Source organism: Onychomys torridus, chromosome 4 (assembly GCF_903995425.1).
Source record: "Onychomys torridus chromosome 4, mOncTor1.1, whole genome shotgun sequence".
Taxonomy (NCBI): domain Eukaryota; kingdom Metazoa; phylum Chordata; class Mammalia; order Rodentia; family Cricetidae; genus Onychomys; species Onychomys torridus.
Window position 1 is genome coordinate 53,037,333 of NC_050446.1, and position 18,131 is coordinate 53,055,463.

The following is an 18,131-nucleotide window of genomic DNA, read 5'->3' on the forward strand; positions in this document are numbered from 1 at the left end:
GCAGAAACACTAAGTGCTGTGAGTGTTTTTTGCCTCTGCAGAAATGCCGCTGCAGCAATTATGGACTGTGTCTAGTAGCAAGAATGTGGGAGCCTATATCACACAAGGGCTATGATGGTGGACAGGGTGTTATAGTTTTAACTGAAACAAATATAAAAATGCACAGGAAAATAAAAAGAGTAAAATATAGATTTGAAAAACTCCAATGACCTTTTCAGAAGTAACTACATATTCCACCCTATGATCTCATAAATCAAAGCTTTCAATTGTCTGGACTCATATGTGACTGTGTTCTTCCCAATGTGCATTCTCTCTTCCTCCAAAGGCTGTTCTATGACAGCAGGGATGTTTCTGCCAAAGATTTCACAGTGCTCTAGAAACTGGACACATTCTTGAATAACAGTGTCCCTCAGCATGATTGTGTGTTTTGACATGTTTTCTAGCAAAGACAGGAAGCATCTTTTGGCATAATACCATGTATCAGTTCCCAGCTTTTTATGGTAAGGCTCCAGGCTTTTGATAACTCGAGAGATGCCAAAGTCATAGTTTCCCTTGGCACAATAAAGTGTTCCTATCACCAGATTCACAATGCAAAGGTGGTAGATTTTCTTGTCTGGGTCACCATAGGAGAGCTGTTCTTCTTCCTTTTCAATCTTCCTCATCAGTTCCTCAGCTTCCTCATTTTGACTTGTCATAATATAGGAGACACAGAGGTTGGCTAACACAATAGCGCTGACATTCAGGATGTTATCATAATTCTTCTTGACAATGGGCTCATAGAAACCAATGGCCTCTTTGTATTTGTTCTCCTGCATGAAGAGAACATGGGCCACATTCAACTTCCACACATCATGATCATTACAGAATTCCACGGATTTGCGGAAGATCTTCTCCACCATTGGATAATTTTCAAGATTCCAGTAGATTTTTGCCTGGGCCATCAGTACAGGGATATACTTCTCAAGAGTTTCATCATATTCATTCACAGCCTTTATGACAACTTCATCATCTCTGTTATGTCTTGCTTCTTGAACTTGCTTAGTGAGTCTCCTGAGCTGCTCAGTCAGCATGCCAGCCAGCCCATCTAGCTTTATGAAAGCCTCTTCAGGAGCTGTCTGGCAAGTGATCATGGCATCCAAGAAGTCATAGAGATAGGGTGTGAGGAACTTGTAAGTCAAATGGGCATTTTCTGCCAGGACATCAGCTGCCAGGTCAAAATACTCATATTTACAGTAGAGCAACAACAGGTTGCCAAAGGTCTCTGGGGGGAAGGGGTTCTGCTGGAGCAGAAACTGGAGCTTCTCAAAGCCCTCTGTGGGCCTGGCATCCATGTTCATCAGAGCCTGGTTGTGCAGGGTCACAGGGTCCAACTCTTCCTCTGCTCTGGGTGGCATGTCAGTGAGGGCTTCCTGAGCTGCCTCATAGTTTCTCAGTTGGTACTCTATGGCTGCCTTGAGGTTGAAGGCTTCAACCAGAGCGGTCTGGTGAAGGACTACAGTGTTGCCCACACTTCGAACATCAATGCCTTCAGTGGTCATGCCCACACCTAGCTCTGGGTGCTGACGGATGCCTCTCTCAATGATGTTGGCAATATGCTTCAGAGCTGGGGCATAGTGCCTGTTGCTATAACAAGCTAAAGCCAGGTTGTAAGATACATCAGGCTGATAGCCAGAAGCCTGCAAAGCTGCAAAGAACTTGGAACAGGCAGCTTCATAGTGTCCCTCCTTGTAGAGCAGACAACCCATGTTGACCAGACTATCTGGATCATTCTCCCCTCCACTGTCTTCTCCAGCTTCCCCACTCAGCAGCTGCTCCACCAGGCTCCTGGCTCCTGGCAGGTCGCCCTCGCTGTACTTGATTGCAGCCTGGAGACGAAGGACCCGGCTATAGTAGGTGGGATTGTCGAGGAGGAAGGCGACCCGCGTGGCTTCTGGGTACAGACAGGCCTTGTACAGCGCCTGGGCCTGGTAGAGGCGGTACTGCTCGAGTTCCGGGTGCATCTGGCTCAGCTGCTCATAGCACTCCGCAGCGAGCTCGAACTCCTGCAGGCGGTAGTAGCAGTAGGCCAGCAGCGACAGCCCGGCGCGGCTGCGGGGACTCTTCTGCAGCTCGGCGCCCAGCAGCTGCACGGCCTCTGAGTAGCGGGAGTCGCGGATGAGCCGGTACACCACCGCCGTGAACTCACCGTCGGGGATCTGAGAGCTGCTCAGCCCCGCCATAACTGTCAAGATTGTGGAGTGTTCTGGTTCCCAGGGCAACAAGCCAACGGAAATGGAAGTCTGGAGGTTTCTTTATGCATCCCGGAAGTTGTTTTGTAACAGAAGGAAACCCGCCGGTCTGGGATAGACGGTTGACTGTTTCTTGCGCTTAACGCAAATAGAAAAGTTCCTGAACATAAAGCAGTATTTTAGTATTCCTCTCTGTTTCTTTCAGATATAAACTCATCACATCTTGAGCGAACAGGAACAGGTCAAGTAATAATGTAAAAGTGTAATAAATTATTTAAAAAACCCTTTAGTCATATTCTCTGACATGCCTGCTAGTATTTCTCTACCTAAAAAGGTCATTGTGTGTGAATGTATGTAATATATGCCATACATCACACACACACACACACACACACACACACACACACACACACACACACGCAACTCCCGCCGACCTGTAAGTGATTCATTCCTTCTGGAAGACAAAAAGTGCTTGAATACAATGAGTAGCAAACACTATGGGATTCCCCTGAGAACTGAGAAGACTGTGGCCATGAAACTGGTAAAACAAATTTAAAAAAATAGTGCAGGACAGTTTTCATATCACTTAAAATTACAGAAACATATTTTCATGTAATATTTACATACCACCAATTTCAGAAGAGATATCAGTAACGTCAAATAATAGAATGAAGTGTATTTCTCTTTCCCAAGATGCTATGAGAAGAAACCCTAGTATTCATGTGCCGGGGACAGCATATAAGATGGCTGACATGCTGCCAGCAGAGATTGGAGAAAAGGGGAACCAAGATTGTGGACCTTCAACCCTCCGTGTGTTCCCCTCCAGATCTTCTGCTTAGCATGCCTCTATAGGACCAAGGCAGACATGCCTATGTGTCCCAAGGTCATGCATTATGGCGTGCACATGTCATGCCCTCCTCCATATAAATATTTCTTGTAATACTAGTCTTTTTCTTCTATCTGATCTTCATGTTCTGTGTTCTTAGACCAATGGTGATTTCTGTGATACAGGAAAGGAGTGAAGTAAATTTCACAGGAAATTATACAGAGATGATCACTCAGGCTGGGGCTAAGGCAGTTATACAGTTCATTGGAAAGAATCTGCAGCCTGGAGAAGCTTTTTAGGCTTGGATAAAATGTACCAAATGTGTGGTCAACTATAGCACATGGTATGATGTGTATCAACACACTGAACTTAAATTGGCCATGATGAATAATTCAGTTTTTGAGGATATTCCAAGGACATTGTGTAAAACTTGAGACCCTAAGGGGGATTGGCTGAAGACTGTGGATGGAATAACATATAGATGGGATGACAAACTAAAAGTGTGGGAACCCAGAATAGGAGGAAAACAGTGGCCTCCTCCAAGAAAGGGAGATGGTAACTTTAATCCAGATACTTTTTATTCCTCCTGAAGGAGTGTGGAGATAATGTGACAATTGATGGAGTGATTGCTACAAGCTTTATTGGGTTCCTAGATTGAAAAGAGCTGCCAAGAAAGCTGAGCTTCCTTTCATAGAAGCTCTATAAATTAGGTCTTCCATGGAATTGTTGGATATAGAAGGACAGAAGTTGCTGACTTGCAGGGACAGATTTCTTGTCTGAGGTCATTGTGGCCCACCAGTCATGAGGCTTGGTGTTTGCAGAGGGCTGAGGAGGAACTTAGGTGACTACAGGGGTCTTGAGGTCAGAGCAGACTGTGTGAGAAGGAAATTACTGTCTGGTACATTGACCACTGTTCTTATTTTTACCTTTTTTGTGAAATTGTATGTTGCTAGCCTCTGGGTCAAGTGCTCGAAAGATTGTATAATCATTAATAATAAAAATAGATTATGCTTGCTTTGGTGTTAAGTCTGGGATAGTTCCTGTGTTTAGTAAAAGATGATGAAGAATATATTGGAGATTTTTTTTTAATTTTAAGAATAACCTTTGGAATCATGAGAATATTTTGTATTGGGTGATTTCCCCTTTTCTTTCTGTTCCCCCTTTTCTTATGAGAATAAAAGACTGAGGTCACCAGGGAAAAAAGCAGAAGCTAAAGTGAGAGAAGCTAAGAGAAGCCAGGGAAGCAAAAGAAACTTGGCAACTGCAGAAGCCCGAAGTGACCTGTCAGCTGCACGAACATCGTCTCTGAGTCCTTATTGCACCTTCCAGGTACCCCATCCTTCACACCCCTGAAACTGCTGAGGCTGGTCCCTGGCATTCATGTCTTCTAATTTGCTACATAAGTATAGGAATTAAATATTGACTTTTAAAATCACTTGTATTAGCAATCATAGCTAACGGTCAATTATGAACAGTAAAATCAGGTATTTTTCAATTATTTATTACCTTCAAACCACAGGACTACACTTTTACTTAGGAACAAAATTTTACATTGAATTTTGCACATTCTAGAAAAAACCACTAAGAACATAAAAACTATTGTCAAACATTACTTCTCGCTAAAACAAAAAACTCCTAAAACCCCACAAAAAAAAAAAAACTTTAAAATCTGCAAGTGTGCAAAACTTCTACACTACAAATAAAATAATCATGAGTGTAAACTGAAGCAGAACATGTACACTCTGAAATTACTTCCAAAGCTCAAATGTACTATAACTAAGGTCCAGGGTCCACACAAGTCCTCCATGGATGTAATGCTTTTCCCAAACACAATAAAGTACACAAGAAAACAAAAATATGCCAACATTATAAATACTATTAGAAGGTACTTCCTCTGTTCAGTTCTGAAACTTTAAATACATGCTTCTGGGCTCATTTATTACGTTCATTTGGTGAAGTTTCTCATGAGGAAAAGCTGTAACTGAATATACATTTAAAGTAAACAATGTACAATCTATAAACTGTATGAAAATGCTAAAGCTTAGAGACAAAGACAATGCCAAGATAATAAAGCTTTTATAATAAAAGTCATTAACAGAAATTACTATGTATTCCACCCTATTATCTCATAAATCAAAGCTTTCAATTGTCTGGACTCATATGTGACTGTGTTCTTCCCAATGTGCATTCTCTCTTCCTCCAAAGGCTGTTCTAAAATAGCAGGGATGTTTCTGCCAAAGATTTCACAGTGCTCTAGAAACTGGACACATTCTTGAATAACACTGTCACAAAGCACTATCATGTGCTTTGACATGTTTTCTAGCAAAGACAGGAAGCATCTTTTGGCATAATACCATGTATCAGTTCCCAGCTTTTTATGGTAAGGCTCCAGGCTTTTGATAACTCGAGAGATGCCAAAGTCATAGTTTCCCTTGGCACAATAAAGTGTTCCTATCACCAGATTCACAATGCAAAGGTGGTAGATTTTCTTGTCTGGGTCATCATAGGAAAGCTGTTCTTCTTCCTTTTCAATCTTCCTCATCAGTTCCTCAGCTTCCTCATTTTGACTTGTCATAATATAGGAGACACAGAGGTTGGCTAACACAATAGCGCTGACATTCAGGATGTTATCATAATTCTTCTTGACAATGGGCTCATAGAAACCAATGGCCTCTTTGTATTTGTTCTCCTGCATGAAGAGAACATGGGCCACATTCAACTTCCACACGTCATGGTCATTACAGAATTCCACAGATTTGCGGAAGATCTTCTCCACCATTGGATAATTTTCAAGATTCCAGTAGATTTTTGCCTGGGCCATCAGTACAGGGATATACTTCTCAAGAGTTTCATCATATTCATTCACAGCCTTTATGACAACTTCATCATCTCTGTTATGTCTTGCTTCTTGAACTTGCTTAGTGAGTCTCCTGAGCTGCTCAGTCAGCATGCCAGCCAGCCCATCTAGCTTTATGAAAGCCTCTTCAGGAGCTGTCTGGCAAGTGATCATGGCATCCAAGAAGTCATAGAGATAGGGTGTGAGGAACTTGTAAGTCAAATGGGCATTTTCTGCCAGGACATCAGCTGCCAGGTCAAAATACTCATATTTACAGTAGAGCAACAACAGGTTGCCAAAGGTCTCTGGGGGGAAGGGGTTCTGCTGGAGCAGAAACTGGAGCTTCTCAAAGCCCTCTGTGGGCCTGGCATCCATGTTCATCAGAGCCTGGTTGTGCAGGGTCACAGGGTCCAACTCTTCCTCTGCTCTGGGTGGCATGTCAGTAAGGGTTTCTTGGGCTACCTCATAGTTTCTCAGTTGGTACTCTATGGCTGCCTTGAGGTTGAAGGCTTCAACCAGAGCGGTCTGGTGAAGGACTACAGTGTTGCCCACACTTCGAACATCAATGCCTTCAGTGGTCATGCCCACACCTAGCTCTGGGTGCTGACGGATGCCATGCTCAATTATATCAGCGATATGCTTTAGAGAAGGGGCGTACTGCCGACTGCTGTAATATGCCAAAGCCAAGTTGTAGGAAAGGTCAGGCTGGTAGCCAGAAGCCTGCAGGGCCGCTAAGAACTTGGAACAGGCAGCTTCATAGTGTCCCTCCTTGTAGAGCAGACAACCCAGGTTGACCAGACTATCTGGATCATTCTCCCCTCCACTGTCTTCTCCAGCTTCCCCACCCAGCAGCTGCTCCACCAGGCTCCTGGCTCCTGGCAGGTCGCCCTCGCTGTACTTGATTGCAGCCTGGAGACGAAGGACACGAGTCTGATAGGTGGGATTGTCGAGGAGGAAGGCGACCCGCGTGGCTTCTGGGTACAGACAGGCCTTGTACAGCGCCTGGGCCTGGTAGAGGCGGTACTGCTCGAGTTCCGGGTGCATCTGGCTCAGCTGCTCATAGCACTCCGCAGCGAGCTCGAACTCCTGCAGGCGGTAGTAGCAGTAGGCCAGCAGCGACAGCCCGGCGCGGCTGCGGGGACTCTTCTGCAGCTCGGCGCCCAGCAGCTGCACGGCCTCTGAGTAGCGGGAGTCGCGGATGAGCCGGTACACCACCGCCGTGAACTCACCGTCGGGTACTCTAGAGCTGCTTTGCCAAGCCATAGCCGCCAAAACTGTAGCGCGTGCTAGTTTCCACGGCAACTAGGTAACCGGAAACGGAAGTTTATGGGAGGGTTCTTTTTGTGAGGCAGAGAGAATCCGTTAGGTATGAAGAGGAATCATAAACACAATCTCTGAATTTTTGATGTATGTTATACGAGTTTAAACTGGGTAGAGACAGAAGTTAGAGAGGGGATAGAAAACTACGTCCAGCAGTCCAGACACAGAAATTCCCGTTTTCTCCCAGCATGCACCATTGTCATTCCCCACGGGACATGGCTGCTTTGCCTTCTGGGAATTGTAGTCCCGTTCTGAGAATTGTAGTCTCATTTCAAGAAGACTTAACTCTGTGTACTTTTGACATGATATGTCTCCTTTATTTGTGTTTTTATTTGTATAGTCAAATAGGAAAAGATTATATGAAGTCATTTAGACTTCTCATACTGGTTAAAATGGTGTGTTGCTTGGGGGCTAGATGTTAAGACCTTTCTGTGGAATGACAGTGGCCTGCTTAGGGCTTGGAGTATCTGGAAAGTTTTTGAGGTTTGTACATTGTTTTGTGGCAATGATATTTGTCCTTTTTTCTGTTGCCTTGTATACTTTGAAATATCCTAGAATTACGTTTTTGTGCTGACCTAAGTGTGTACTTCTTAACAGTACAGTGACCACATATTCTGTGCCAACTAGAAGATGATCTATAATGGCGGTTTGGGTTTTGAAAATCAGTTTATTGAGAACATAACAAACAAAAGTAAAGTAATAAATAGCAAGTTACAGATAGAAACATCACATAGATAATTCAATATAATCAAATTGGGGCCTTACAAATATTTAGTTGAAATCAACTAGGGAAGTCCATTGAAGAGGTTAGCTGGAATTCCCAATGAGAGTCTTAGGCAGATTAGAGACTCTCTTTGGGTAACTGTTCCAAGTAAAATAACATGTACCAAGGAATAGAGAGTTAAGAGCATCAAATCAGGTCTTTCCAAGTATCTCTTAGAAATGACTACAGCAAATCTTTTGAAAGAGTCATACTTGAGTTCCTGGCCCAGAGTTCTGGGCAGAAGGACCTCTCCATCACCCCTATTGAGCTTACATATTGATTTCCAAGATGGAGGCAGAGAGAGCGTTGCAATGGACTGCTGGGAGTCTTTTGAAATCTCAAAACCCGTCTCCAGTGACATATCTCGTCCAGCAATGCCACACCTTCTCAAACAGTTCCACCAATGGGAGACTATGTTCAAATCGATTGGCCTGTGAAGGACATTCTCATTCAAAACACCGTAGAGGTTGAACCATGATAACCAAGAACTAGGTTCCATGGGAAACAGTGAGTGGCAAATACTTCAATACGCATGTCTCCAATAATTTGTAAAGGACATACCAAGTGTGTATGAGGAAGGATTACATTTTAAAAATAGAAATAACCAACTAAATTGGTGTGGGCAGTAGACTTTGGACTTCCATGTTTCAACTCCAGCTTCAGATGTACAGTGACCAGTGAGGGTTGCCCATCTCTTAGTTACCCGGTATCACAAGGAAAAGACTTGAGTAGGTGTACAATCGCTCATATCATAGAATGACTGACGTCATGTACTTTTTCTGCCTTCACTCTTGCTGAGAATTAGCAGCCATGTGACTTCTTGGATGCCATTTAGACAAGGAAAAGTTTATTGCAATCAATAAGGAAAGAACAAATTGTACCCATTTCGTATGTTGTAGAGTAGGTCTTTGGCCCACCAAAGATCTCCACAGAAAGCAGCTAAGGAGTACTCCTATATCCCCACTCTGAGCTTTCTTTTATCCTGTTTTCTGGTGTACCCTCTTAGGTGAAGTCTGTGGTGGGGGGATGTGTCCTGGTGCTCAAATCTTAAGGATCACAGTGCATCCTTTCCTTGACAACTGGTGGCCTGTGGGACATTTGTTCCTTGGAAACTCATACTCAATATTTAACAACCTTTATGCATAGACTATCATTTTGAATAAGCTGGTATTAAATTTAGTAAACATGAAAACAAGAAATGCTCTTTATCTGCTTGGTTTCTCTCTGTTTGCCGAGCTGTACATTATGAAACCATCCACCTTCAAATGACTTTTCAGAACCCACACAAAAAAATGAAAGGGCTGTCGGCTTTCCCCCAAATTTCTTGGCTACCTATAGGGATCATCTGGGTTTCTCCTCTCTGTGTTGGTGCCTGTCTGTGAGCACAGCAGCTGAAGAGCACGGGAGGGTGGCCATTTTGTGTCCTCCTCCTTATTTCATGGAAAGCTGCTCAAGTGGCCTGGCTTGAAAAGAGCAGGGCATTTGGCTTAGACAGATGGAGGCCAGGATCATTTTCAAAATGCAATGAATATACCAGTCCCACTGTGAAACTGGCATGACCAAAATCACTGCTGTGAGAGCTGACTTTTATTTGGTCTCTGATAGGCAGTTGGGGAATAGTTTTATTTTTGTGTATGTTGTTGTTGTTTTTGTTTTTGTTTTTGTTTTGGATGGGGGAAATGAAAGGAGGTCCTTTAATTAATGATGGAAAGCCTGGGTAGAATATTATGAAGTTTAAAAGATCATTTTTTTAAATAATAGGGTCTTAAAAAGCGGGAGTATATATCAAAAGCAAATCTGCAATATTACTTATTCCCAGCAACAGGACATGTAGTGGTGCTTATAAAATGCTAGAGACATGAAGAAAGGAGTTAATGATTGACAGACTAAGGGAGGCATGATTACCAGGAAGAGTTCAATTTAGGCAAAAATATCAGAGCTAAAAGCATGTTTGGTTCTTAGCATACTTCAGTTCTTCCGGTCAAAATACAAAGCCATCAGATGTCTAATGTGTTATGCATTCTCTTTTACAGGGAGCTGGATGTGATCATTTGAGGTTGGTACATTGTTAATCCATGAGTGTTTCACACACAACCATGTGTAAGAGTTTTTCTTGGGAAAAGAAGTCCTTTGCAAAGTTACTGTTTTCTTTCCCCAGATGATTCCTGACCATTTTCTTCAGGATGGCCAGTTTGGGAGCTCAGTCCCATAGGCTTCTAGTCTTCTCAATCCCATCTCCACTCTGAACAGGGAAGCAATGAATAAATTAGTGCCAAATTTTAATCTCAACGACTGACTCTTAGGAGCCCCAGTCTTTTGAAGCTTTGGGGACATCTGTATGCCAAGTCAACAAGGGTTCATCACGCTTGGCTGGAAAGCCGTTTCATCTCATCAGGGGCTCACCTTTCAGAGGAACCTTCCTCAATGTCAAAACAAGATCTCTTTCTTGAATGGTCTCTGATTTTGATCAAGTAGCTTGTATTTTAAGATTTACATCGTCACCATCTGGATTGTGTAGTAGTGTTGTGGTTTACAGAAGGGATTAGTGGAGAAGGCAAAACTGTGGCTCCTGATTTGTGAAACAATCGACCAGACTTTCAAACGAAGAGCTACTCCAAGCACCAGAGTTTATGCAGTACTTTCATCTCCAGGTCCACTTTGCTTGACTTCCCTCCTTAATCCCCCACAGACCTTCAGTGGGTTAGAGATTCTTATTTCCCACTTTGTAGAACCTGATGCCGCCAGAATACACAAAGGGGCCAGGGGTTGCAGCAGGCAGCGCTGGTGATTGTTTATACAGTCCAGTAGAGGGCCACACTGCACCTCTTCCCTCTCTCCCTGGGTGCCTCCTCCCCAGTCATTTGAATGGGCTTTGGATTGTTTGTTGCAGCTCATTCTGATAGAACAGGCACGATGGTGTAAGATTTTTAAGATTTAAGCACCAAAGCCATTGCATACTTTTATCACATCACTGTGGCTGTCAGCCCCGTGTAGATATGACACCCCCCCCCTTCTGTAACTGTCCATGCAAATTTAAGCAATGCACAGCAGACACAGGGATCAGCTTTTGGCTGCAGAATTCTCCCACCTCCTGAAAATCTTCAATAATTGGAAAAATCTTTTATTTTAAAAGAGAGGTCCCAAAGTTAATGAGCTAAATTGCAGGTATTAGAATGCACACATCCTTCTTCCGGCCCTCAACACAAAGATCATTCCAGAATGTTAGTTAAACATGAAGCCTTTTATTAAAAACAAGACGTTTTCATTTTCTTAAAGCAGCCTGTTTCAAAGCCGTGGGTAGTTGCTTCTGAAATGGCCAGGCAGAATTTGACCAAGTGTTCTTACAATACAGCATTAGCCTGGGAACCACTCAAAGAAAGGGGCTTCACACAACGCTGCTGACAACAGACGTCTTTCCCGTCTTTTGTGTAAAACAACAATAATTAGGAAACAAGTCAGTAGGGGATTCTCTTTAGATCATTATAAATAAAAATAAAATGGCAAAAGCAACAGCCCTCCCAGGGAGTGGGACTCAAACTGGACTTCTCTCTCCATACTGTGCTGTTTTAAAATTTCTCTAACTATGACTTAATCTAAATCTGTACTGAAGCCAAAGGAAACTGAGCACACTAACACACATCTCCACAGAAAGGAACACAGGCAAACGACAGCCTCAAAGAAGACGCCTTTTCCTCCCAGCAGGCACTTCATTTGTTAAACATTTCTGCACCGGGGTGTACGTTCAATCACATTGGTCCAGATTGATACATAGATGAACATTTGCCTTTAGCGCTGCTGAGAGATACACATACACACAAGGACATTCAAGACCAAAGTATGTACGACCCAAAAATCATATGAACATAACACTGGGCATTGCCAAATCTAATGCCCTTCATGGAATTCTCCAGACACATCTTGTTTTATTTCTGCCATCCATGTTCTATCACTGCTCACTAAGGACCAGGGTTCTCAGCCTTCTTAGTGCTCTGACCCTTTAAAACAGTTCCTCATGCTGTAGTGACGCCCAACCATACAATTATTTCCATCCCTATTTCATCACTGTAATTTTGCTACTGTTAAGAATCATATCGTAAATGTCTACTATCAGGATATGTGATATTTGATCTCCAATGGGGTTGTGACCCACAGGTTGAGAACTGCTGACGTAGGAAGCGTGTGGCACTTTGGCCGTCTAGTAGCCAGACTTAACCCTTACGTTCTTAGTACATTTGGGGTTTGGGAGCTCTTGATACAACATGGTGGAATAACAATTCCAGATTGCTACTGTGAAACAGAGTAGGAAGTCACTAAGGGCGGCTCGTCAAAGCTTTCAGGGTCTCAAATTCGGTTACATTCAGTTGCTTTAATGAATCTTTTGTCATTTTCCCCCATGGCAACACATCTTTCTTTATGTTTGAATTTCATCCGAAAAGGTTTAGATTTCTGCTGCGCTTGAGAGGAATTGTTTCTATTACTGGAGGTTACCACTGTAGTTTTTTTGGTCTTTTTTGTAACTCACAAGGGTCAGTAACAGAAATGGGTTTTAAAATAATTATACTGCAAAGTAAATCGAGTAAAAACAGTCCAATGACTTAAGTCATTAAAGTATGTTAAATTTTGATATACAGAAAAGGCAACTGAATTCCAGAAACATACTATTGTTACTGCACTAATAAAAAAATGCTAAGATCATTTTAAATCCAAGATATTTGCAAACCTAAAGTATCTGGAAACATGTAGGCCCTCAGGTTTCAGAACCAGACATGTACAACTTTTACTTTTCCTGGGTGTCTTTATAAATCCACTTCTAAACTAATGATTCCCATATGGGATTCAATAACATGACACAATCTAAAGCTGTTTTTGTTTGTTTGTTTGTTTGGGGTTTTTTTTTGTGTTTTGTGTGTGTGTGTGTGTGTGTGTGTGTGTGTTTTTTTTTTCCAAGACAAGGTTTCTCTGTGTAGCCTTTCCTGGAACTCACTTGGTAGCCCAGGCTGGCCTTGAACTCACAGAGATCTGCCTGGCTCTGCCTCCTGAGTGCTGGAATTAGAGGCGTGTGCCACCACTGCCTGGCTAAAGCTGTTCTTTATGAAATAAGGGAATACACACTTACAGGCAGGTGTTGATGACTGTTTCCTTCACATTCCTTAGAAGCCGGCTCAGACACTTTATAGGAAGGGTGTGTTTGTGTCTACTCCCTCTCTATGTAAATGTTTACTCTGTCTTCAGTGAGAAGACAACTCTCTCAAGTGTGCTTCTATTTTATCTGAGCAGCAGAAAGAAGAAAATTACCTGGATGAAGTTTCAAAAGCAAAGCATAGCTTGGTCCTTTGATGCAGAAACTGAATAAAAAGTTGGGGCTTTTATTTAACAGCTAGAAACCTGAAGAGCTGCAGAGTCCCAAGATGGTGGGCCCATTGGCGGCCAGCTAGGACGGAATCCTGTTCTGCTGTGTACCGGTAGGTACCGTGGGTGGTTTGCCAAGCCTCCTCACCTACCAAGGTCAACAGTTGTGTTGGAGGTTGTGCACATATTAGCTACATACTTACTAATATGAATAGATATAACTTCTGAAAAAATACATCTTATACAAAAGCAGGATGTAGTCATCTCAGCTGTTCATGCCGAGAGACCCGAGGAAGCAGACAATTTTATCTGTTGAATTTTTTTTTTTCCCCTTTGAAGAGGGCTCACATTTCAAATGTTTTCTCCAGCAGGAAACAGTGAAAAATAGGGACTGGGAAGTTTCCTTGTTCTGTGCTTTGGAAAGGTAGTCGAGGATCGCACATAACTCACGTTCATTGGGAAAGAAATCATTTTACAAGGGCTTTAAAAATACCTTCAAGTCCTAGAAATCCAACCTCTGACCTCTAGGGTTTGGCATCAGGAGGGCTCCCACTTCTCCACTTCTCCGTAGTCATGGAGGAACAGACCGGGGGCATCATTAGTCAGCAGTTTCTGAATCTTGACCCACAATAGGAAAGATACCTTGAGACAGGAGAAATAGATGGAGGCAATTACAACCAGCTACTTGATTGATGGTTGACATTGTCAGGGCTCCACTGTCTGGCAGATTGCAATGGTGTTGAACTCCCTTTGCTACCAGTGGATGTTGCTATTGGCAACCGTGCAGTGAAGCCAATAAAAAGGCAAGAAGATGAGAGGAAAACTCAACCTTAGTGGAAGCCGTGGGGTTTGTGCTATAAATTATGTTGTCCTCAGCAATATGTAGCATCAACATTCAGGGTGGAGGGGAGCGGCTGTCTCACTGCTGCCGGCCGTCTCTGGAAGACACTGGGTCCAGTTTTATTGTAAAGCATGTGCTTGAAAAATTTTGCTTTAGATGGACTGGCATCCCCTTTTCCGGTTATTTATTTATTGTTAGGAAGGGTAACAGATGTAGGCTCACTGCAGCCTCATACGGACTGATTCTCCATTCCCGTCTGTGATATAAACGGATGTGATGGTGTGGTGTGCTACCCAGAAACACCTGCGGTGCTTCGGAACTGCAGACACACAATGATCTTGCAGACCAGGGTCTGTTCCTAACTCCACCCATCCTTTGTTCCTCACCTGAAGGAGGGAGACAGCTCGGTAGAAGCTATTTTCCTTTATAGCAGAGTGATTCAGAAAACTGGCTTAATAAAATCCATAAATCTGCACAGCCTCCGCTTACCTGCTCTGCCGAGGCAATTTTTTTTTCTTTGCACTCATTTCCCTGTGTCTCCCCAGCCTTCCCTGCAGACACGGCTGTAAAGGGCAGCTAGCAACATTATTTCTTAGTGTGCCCGCCCCTTCCTTCTCTCCTTTGTCAAGCTTCTCCCTGTGTAATTGTCTCTCTTTCCTGCTCAATTGATGACATAATTCTGCACCCTTTTTTTTGGGGGGGGAGGGGGCTGTAAGTGCCTTTTTCCTTTGTTCGGATCGATTTACATCTCTCCTTAGCAGTTGTCTTAATCTTCTGCCTTATCTTCTGGCCCCACCCTTTGCCTGGTTTATAATTTTATTGTGTTTCTTGCCATAACAAAGCTGCCTTCCTTCTGGTGATTGCCAGCTCACTCCACTCCTGTTTCGGTACTTCATTTTATCCCCCATCTTCAAACATCTGACCGCTATTTCTTTTGGATTCAAGTAAAGTTAGTAACTGAGAGTGATCAGTAAAATTAAGAAGAAAAAAATGTTTTGTAAGTGTTTGATTGTTTAGAGCTGGGCTGACTCTCGGGTTTCACATCCCCAGGAATTTTCAGAGTGCTCAGCGTCTCTCTCTGGAGCACTACGTATGTGAACAAAGAGATGACGATTTGTAGGGGCTCTGGACTCTCAAGACCTGTGGGCTCTGGACCCCCAAGACCGGCTCCAAACAGACCTCAGCTTTCAGCTATGTTGTGTCCTGGAAAGTTTGTTTGGACAACTTTTCAACGTTAAGATTTCTGCAGATGAGTTCCTAGTGTAATTTCACTTGGCAATGTGGGAAGCAGAGAGATGCAGTGACCTGTCCAAAGACACCCAACTCATGATGCAAAGCAAAGAACAGCACGCCCAGTGTTTTTTGTTAAGACAGACCCTGTCCATAGTGTCTCCAGTGAAACGGGCATCAAAGCAGCGTTCTAGTCACCACATCTACTTAAAGCAGTTTTTTCACCTGGTACAGACTGGACTTCCTAGAGGATATAGGTTGTATAGATGTTATCTCATGGCCTTTCTTGAATATTCTTTTTTTCACTTAAGGAAAAATGTAAAATTGAGGTACCTTAAATTTTATCCCCAAACGTTTTCACCTCAAGCTAGTTTGTGCTCAGTCGCAGGGCTCCTCTGCGCCCGGGAAATCTCTCTCTGTTGGAAGCAGTTCCTGTGTTCATACGTTACTTGTGGTACATATGTGGCTGTAGATTCCCCTTTACCTTGGCTTTAATAAAATTATTAATCCATTCTCCTAGGAAAAGGCTTGGTCTACAATGAAGGCCGAATCCCAAAACTGAAGAAGCAAACCATAATCTCACTGCAGATCCTGTGAAACACCAATCAGACAAACACACCCACTGTGCTCCTACTGCGGACTCTCTGGGAAGATTGGGGTCAGTTGGTGCTCATATGGAGGGGGGGCTCATCCAACAGGCGAATGAGACCAATGGCCTAGCGCATCACTAGGAAACAGTCGGATTAGAAATAAAACACCTAAGAGGCAAATCTGGATTCTTGGGACCATCTGGCACAAAGGCCTGATCCAGGAGAGGTGGCAAAGAAGGCAAGTGCTTTAACAGAAAAGAGCCAAGCAGTTAGTTAGTGACACTTTTACCACGGTGTCCCCTCAACTCAGCACGAGTGGGCTGGTAGTCCTCAGGTTCATGGATCCAAATCCAGTAGTATGGGTTCCTCACGGAGAGTTGACTGTCAGGTTCTCTGCCCGACTCTCTCCTTCATCCTTTGTTTCCTCTGCTACCAAGCACACTTTCAGGTGCACTTCTTGGTCCAGTCTATGCAGTCTACACTTTAGGACTGTCTGAACTGAAAGGAAAGATGGATATGGCTGCGGAAGCAGATCCTTCAGGCTGCAGAGCACCCTTCAGGTCACAGGGTTGCACAGAGGCTCTTGGGTGGTCTTCTACACTCTGTCCTCGCCCGCCACCTTGAGACTCGCAGGGACCGGGCAGGCAGCAGAGATCTGCAGTCTGTTTTGATGTAACTCTTCCCACTTCCTGCGGTTGGCAGCCACTGAATCCAGCATCGGCTTCAGCTTTGCATTGACCTTCACCAAGGCCTAGAACAAAGGAGAAAAAGGTGGAGAGAGAGGAACCTGGGTCATGGATGTGTATACTCTTCCCCTTCTGTTTACAAGGGGAATGGAAACCATTTCTATGAAAGGCAATGATTACTCTGGTAAACACAAACTATTGCTGAGAAGCAGGCATGCATGCAACACTATCATGTTCCATTCATAGAGCATGTGCTGAGAACAAGAAGGTGGTGGTGTATTGCTCAAGGGAAAGGCAGCCTAGGAGACTCTGTCTGAGGTTACAAGTATGCCAAACAAAACAGAAGACAAAAATGCAGGTCACCCTTATCTATCGCTAACTGTAGCTTTGCCTGCCAGAGAGAGCTTTGCCTATCAGTAGACTGTGAATGAACTTCATTTTTTCAAAAATGAACTTGCAGTGGCTCTGCCACGGAGGCCCGATGAACTTTCCCACGTTAAGAAAGACCAGGAAAATTCCTAAGACAAGAGGAGGGACTCACTCACTCGTCCAAAGGCAAAATGAGTGGGGGCCATGGCGAACGCGCACACGAACACGGAGTGACGTAGGTCTGAATGGCGTGAAAGGGCATCAGTGCCCTGAGTGTTCTTCTGGGGGTCTGTGGGGGAGGGGGGTCTTCATGGGAGCCCGCTGACGTGACTTTGTGTCCCTCCTAGAGTCCTGCCCTTCCTTGTGTCTGGTCAGCTTGGCTGCAAGTCCTCTATTTGCTTTTCTGAGTGTCCCTGACTCCGCCCCTGAGACTTTATATTCCCTTTCACCCAAACATCTGTTTTCACTCTACCATAACTGTAACATGATGGAGACAGATATGCTGGGAAGGGGGCAGGGAAGAGAGAAATGGAGAGGAGTGTGGGGGATGAGGAGAGGGGAAATTCGGGCAGTGATCAGCCAGGGCAGACCCCGTGAACTGGGGTCAGAACTGATTCAGAAAGCTCAGGCTAATTATCAGTAGAAAATTCTTACAGGCCGCAGGGGCCTGGAGAACACTGCCCAACTCGGAAAGCCTCATTATTCTCTGTCCTATTGGGAAGTTTTTAAACTTAAGCCGTAAAATGAGAAGTTTAGAGTTCTTTTTCTCTCGGTTAAATGCTTTTTTAAATTTGCTTATCTGTGGTATTAGGGAACAAACCCAAGGCCTTGTACATGCAGGGCAAGTGCTCTACCTCTGAGCTCTAACCTTAGTCCTAACACTTTGTCTTTCTTTCCCCTGTATTTGAATAAGTCTTACTGTTTATTATGAAAGACTTCAACATATTCGACCAATGAAATATGATTAACCAAAATATCTATTAAGTATCTACATGTAAATAAATATAAATAATAAATATCAATATCACATAGAACATACATAGCAAAGCACTCTCTAGGTGTGCCCAGTGGCTAAGGAGTGGCCTGCAGTTCT

General features: G+C 43.6%; 3 protein-coding genes across 3 annotated transcripts in view; all 3 read right to left on the reverse strand.

Moving 5' to 3' along the window:
- Nucleotides 1-224: 224 nt before the first annotated feature.
- LOC118582440 (tetratricopeptide repeat protein 30A2) lies at nt 225-2,226 on the reverse strand. Its single transcript, XM_036185313.1, has one exon. The coding sequence runs from the start codon at nt 2,217-2,219 to the stop codon at nt 225-227; it is 1,995 nt and encodes a 664-aa protein (XP_036041206.1). The 5' UTR covers nt 2,220-2,226.
- Nucleotides 2,227-4,530: 2,304 nt separating this feature from the next.
- Nucleotides 4,531-7,369, reverse strand: LOC118582295 (tetratricopeptide repeat protein 30A1). Its single transcript, XM_036185030.1, has one exon. It carries the CDS (start codon nt 7,151-7,153, stop codon nt 5,159-5,161), a length of 1,995 nt encoding a protein of 664 aa, XP_036040923.1. The 5' UTR covers nt 7,154-7,369; the 3' UTR covers nt 4,531-5,158.
- A 5,640-nt stretch (nt 7,370-13,009) lies between these two features.
- Nucleotides 13,010-18,131, reverse strand: part of Pde11a (phosphodiesterase 11A) — a 352,151-nt gene continuing 347,029 nt past the window's right edge. Inside the window, exon 20 of the mRNA XM_036186349.1 lies at nt 13,010-16,734. Within this exon, the coding sequence (XP_036042242.1) occupies nt 16,579-16,734 (156 nt within the window). The 3' untranslated portion in view covers nt 13,010-16,578. The remainder of the gene's footprint in view (nt 16,735-18,131) is intronic.